Below are 5,000 nucleotides of genomic sequence, written 5' to 3'. Positions count from 1 at the left end.
ATCATGTGTGTGTCATGTGTGTGTCATGTGGACATCAGTGTCTGTCCTGCTCATCATGTGTGTGTCATGTGGACATCAGTGTCTGTCTTGCTCATCATGTGTGTGTCATGTGGACATCAGTGTCTGTCCTGCTCATCATGTGTGTGTCATGTGGACATCAGTGTCTGTCCTGCTCATCATGTGTGTGTCATGTGGACATCAGTGTCTGTCCTGCTCATCATGTGTGTGTCATGTGGACATCAGTGTCTGTCCTGCTCATCATGTGTGTGTCATGTGGACATCAGTGTCTGTCCTGCTCATCATGTGTGTGTCATGTGTGTGTCATGTGGACATCAGTGTCTGTCCTTCTCATCATGTGTGTGTCATGTGGACATCAGTGTCTGTCCTACTCATCATGTGTGTGTCATGTGGACATCAGTGTCTGTCCTGCTCATCATGTGTGTGTCATGTGGACATCAGTGTCTGTTCTGCTCATCATGTGTGTGTCATGTGGACATCAGTGTCTGTCCTGCTCATCATGTGTGTGTCATGTGGACATCAGTGTCTGTCCTGCTCATCATGTGTGTGTCATGTGGACATCAGTGTCTGTCCTGCTCATCATGTGTGTGTCATGTGGACATCAGTGTCTGTTCTGCTCATCATGTGTGTGTCATGTGGACATCAGTGTCTGTCCTGCTCATCATGTGTGTGTCATGTGGACATCAGTGTCTGTCCTACTCATCATGTGTGTGTCATGTGGACATCAGTGTCTGTCCTGCTCATCATGTGTGTGTCATGTGGACATCAGTGTCTGTCCTGCTCATCATGTGTGTGTCATGTGGACATCAGTGTCTGTTCTGCTCATCATGTGTGTGTCATGTGGACATCAGTGTCTGTCCTGCTCATCATGTGTGTGTCATGTGGACATCAGTGTCTGTCCTGCTCATCATGTGTGTGTCATGTGGACATCAGTATCTGTCCTGCTCATCATGTGTGTGTCATGTGGACATCAGTGTCTGTCTTGCTCATCATGTGTGTGTCATGTGGACATCAGTGTCTGTCCTGCTCATCATGTGTGTGTCATGTGGACATCAGTGTCTGTCCTGCTCATCATGTGTGTGTCATGTGGACATCAGTGTCTGTTCTGCTCATCATGTGTGTGTCATGTGGACATCAGTGTCTGTCCTGCTCATCATGTGTGTGTCATGTGGACATCAGTGTCTGTCCTGCTCATCATGTGTGTGTCATGTGGACATCAGTGTCTGTCCTGCTCATCATGTGTGTGTCATGTGGACATCAGTGTCTGTCCTGCTCATCATGTGTGTGTCATGTGGACATCAGTGTCTGTCCTGCTCATCATGTGTGTGTCATGTGGACATCAGTGTCTGTCCTGCTCATCATGTGTGTGTCATGTGGACATCAGTATCTGTCCTGCTCATCATGTGTGTGTCATGTGGACATCAGTGTCTGTCCTGCTCATCATGTGTGTGTCATGTGGACATCAGTATCTGTCCTGCTCATCATGTGTGTGTCATGTGGACATCAGTGTCTGTCTTGCTCATCATGTGTGTGTCATGTGGACATCAGTATCTGTCCTGCTCATCATGTGTGTGTCATGTGGACATCAGTATCTGTCCTGCTCATCATGTGTGTGTCATGTGGACATCAGTGTCTGTCCTGCTCATCATGTGTGTGTCATGTGGACATCAGTATCTGTCCTGCTCATCATGTGTGTGTCATGTGGACATCAGTGTCTGTCCTGCTCATCATGTGTGTGTCATGTGGACATCAGTATCTGTCTTGCTCATCATGTGTGTGTCATGTGGACATCAGTATCTGTCCTGCTCATCATGTGTGTGTCATGTGGACATCAGTGTCTGTCTTGCTCATCATGTGTGTGTCATGTGGACATCAGTGTCTGTCTTGCTCATCATGTGTGTGTCATGTGGACATCAGTGTCTGTCCTGCTCATCATGTGTGTGTCATGTGGACATCAGTGTCTGTCTTGCTCATCATGTGTGTGTCATGTGGACATCAGTGTCTGTCTTGCTCATCATGTGTGTGTCATGTGGACATCAGTATCTGTCCTGCTCATCATGTGTGTGTCATGTGGACATCAGTATCTGTCCTGCTCATCATGTGTGTGTCATGTGGACATCAGTGTCTGTCCTGCTCATCATGTGTGTGTCATGTGGACATCAGTGTCTGTCTTGCTCATCATGTGTGTGTCATGTGGACATCAGTGTCTGTCTTGCTCATCATGTGTGTGTCATGTGGACATCAGTGTCTGTCTTGCTCATCATGTGTGTGTCATGTGGACATCAGTGTCTGTCTTGCTCATCATGTGTGTGTCATGTGGACATCAGTGTCTGTCCTGCTCATCATGTGTGTGTCATGTGGACATCAGTGTCTGTCCTACTCATCATGTGTGTGTCATGTGGACATCAGTGTCTGTCCTGCTCATCATGTGTGTGTCATGTGGACATCAGTGTCTGTCCTGCTCATCATGTGTGTGTCATGTGTGTGTCATGTGGACATCAGTGTCTGTCCTGCTCATCATGTGTGTGTCATGTGGACATCAGTGTCTGTCCTGCTCATCATGTGTGTGTCATGTGGACATCAGTATCTGTCCTGCTCATCATGTGTGTGTCATGTGGACATCAGTGTCTGTCCTGCTCATCATGTGTGTGTCATGTGGACATCAGTGTCTGTCCTACTCATCATGTGTGTGTCATGTGGACATCAGTGTCTGTCCTGCTCATCATGTGTGTGTCATGTGTGTGTCATGTGGACATCAGTGTCTGTCCTGCTCATCATGTGTGTGTCATGTGGACATCAGTGTCTGTCCTGCTCATCATGTGTGTGTCATGTGGACATCAGTATCTGTCCTGCTCATCATGTGTGTGTCATGTGGACATCAGTGTCTGTCTTGCTCATCATGTGTGTGTCATGTGGACATCAGTGTCTGTTCTGCTCATCATGTGTGTGTCATGTGGACATCAGTGTCTGTCCTGCTCATCATGTGTGTGTCATGTGGACATCAGTGTCTGTCCTGCTCATCATGTGTGTGTCATGTGGACATCAGTGTCTGTCCTGCTCATCATGTGTGTGTCATGTGGACATCAGTGTCTGTCCTGCTCATCTGCTTAGCCTGCTAACACTGAGCTTCTGTCAGAGCGTCTATCAGCACGTGTGTGTGTGTGTGTGTGTGTGTGTGTGTGTGTGTGTGTGTGTGTGTGTGTGTGTGTGTGTGTGTGGAGCTCTACACGCGTGTCGTCATGCATGTTAACATGTCTGGAACCGCTCAGTTCCGTGTGGAGATGCAGAGGCTACAGGAGGGTTACACGCGGCAGCGCAGTTTCTCTAAATTACCTTCCTGCGGTGCTTCCGCAAATCACTAGGCTGTTGAAGCGCAAGCAGATGGAGGAAGAGAAGAAACAGGCAGTTAGCAGCAGTTCAGATAAAGCACAGAAGCTGGTGAGGAAAGATCCACACACACACACACACACACACACACACACACACACTGAGAAAAGCAGGAGAGGAATCAACGTCAGAGCTGAGGAGACACACACACACACACACACACACACACACACCTACACACACACACACACACACACACACACACACTGAGAAAAGCAGGAGAGGAATCAACGTCAGAGCTGAGGAGACACACACACACACACACACACACACCTACACACACACACACACACACACACACACACACACACACACACACACACACACACACACACACACACACACACACTGAGAAAAGCAGGAGAGGAATCAACGTCAGAGCTGAGGAGACACACACACACACACACACACACACACACACACACACACACACACACTGGAGGGCAGACGGTGATCCTGAGGGGTTAAACTGGTGGAGCTAATCAGGGCTTGATTGGTCAAACTAAACGTGTGAAGCTGTAGAGAAATGATCAGTTTAATGAAAGAGCACATGAAGTGTCCACTATAGCCAGTAGATGGCGGCAGAGGCGCTCTCACTGACTCATGAGGCACAAACACTAGAGGAACACACAGCTGGAGCTCAACTCTTCTGGAGACAGAAACATGGCAGATTTGACAAAAGCTTGAGCTGACAGTAGCTGAGATAAATACATTTATAATATCTGTAAAACCTTCATTAACCAAGAAGTTTTAATGGGTGAAATTTAAATATTATTATTATTGAGTTAGAACTCTATTCTTATTTCAATTTAGTAAGTGCTCTATTTAGAAAAAATACTTTTTATTTAGTCTTTTTTCCAGTCCAAGTATCTAAAATGTCTTAAATCAAGATTCTTTTACTAAGGAAAATTACATCTTTTTTCTTGATTCCTGGGGAAAAAATCTAAATGAATTGAGCTTTTGCTTGAAAGAAACTAAATGATCTGCCAATGGATCAGAAATCTTGTTTCTGTTCGGGACACAATAAACCAGATTCCAAACAGACACATTCTTTTATTCTCACCCCATTGGCAGATACATTTGCTTGTTTTAACCAAAAACTCACTTCAATTTCATTTTATTTTCCAGAAAATAAGAAAAAATATCTAATGTCATTTAACTCATCTAGTAAATGCATCTTGATTTAAGAATTTTTAGAAATATTTATACTAGAAACAAGACAAATATTCTAAATGACAGCATGTTTTGCAGTGCACACGTGGCAAACAGTAAAAAAACACTATATCTAGAACGGCTTTAAGGTATTTAGTCTATAAACACACAAATAGAAATGTGACTGCGACACATGTTCAGAGTCAGAGCTCATGAGTTGTGGCTCTGTTTTGTTCTGCTTTGGGTGTGTTAATGTTTCCCTGGGCTGAAGTCTAGCACTGCCACCTTGTGTTGACATCAGAAACTGCACGAGTTGTAAATGATGTCTGGCGGGCCACATATAATGTATGTTAATACACACTCTGCGGCCGTTTGAAACTCATCCGCGAGCCGGACTTTGGTCACCCCTGGGTTAGACCGTTAGCATCTCGCTCAAAAATGAC

At 45.6% G+C, this 5,000-nt stretch overlaps 1 protein-coding gene across 7 annotated transcripts in view; it reads right to left on the bottom strand.

Moving 5' to 3' along the window:
* Nucleotides 1–5,000, bottom strand: part of ppfia1 (PTPRF interacting protein alpha 1) — a 95,063-nt gene that overhangs the window by 41,299 nt on the left and 48,764 nt on the right. For 5 of the 7 annotated variants that reach the window (XM_079824665.1, XM_079824669.1, XM_079824670.1 and 2 more), the window contains exon 16: nt 3,352–3,381. The exons of the other annotated variants lie outside the window; for them this stretch is intronic. In XM_079824665.1, the coding sequence (XP_079680791.1) occupies nt 3,352–3,381 (30 nt within the window). The remainder of the gene's footprint in view (nt 1–3,351; nt 3,382–5,000) is intronic. 7 annotated transcript variants of the gene reach the window in all.

The sequence above is a fragment of the Gobio gobio genome, assembly GCF_949357685.1.
Source record: "Gobio gobio genome assembly, chromosome: 9".
NCBI classification, from domain to species: Eukaryota; Metazoa; Chordata; class Actinopteri; order Cypriniformes; family Gobionidae; genus Gobio; species Gobio gobio.
The sequence above is the reverse complement of the archived record's forward strand: the minus strand, read 5'-3'. Positions and strand labels throughout refer to the sequence as shown.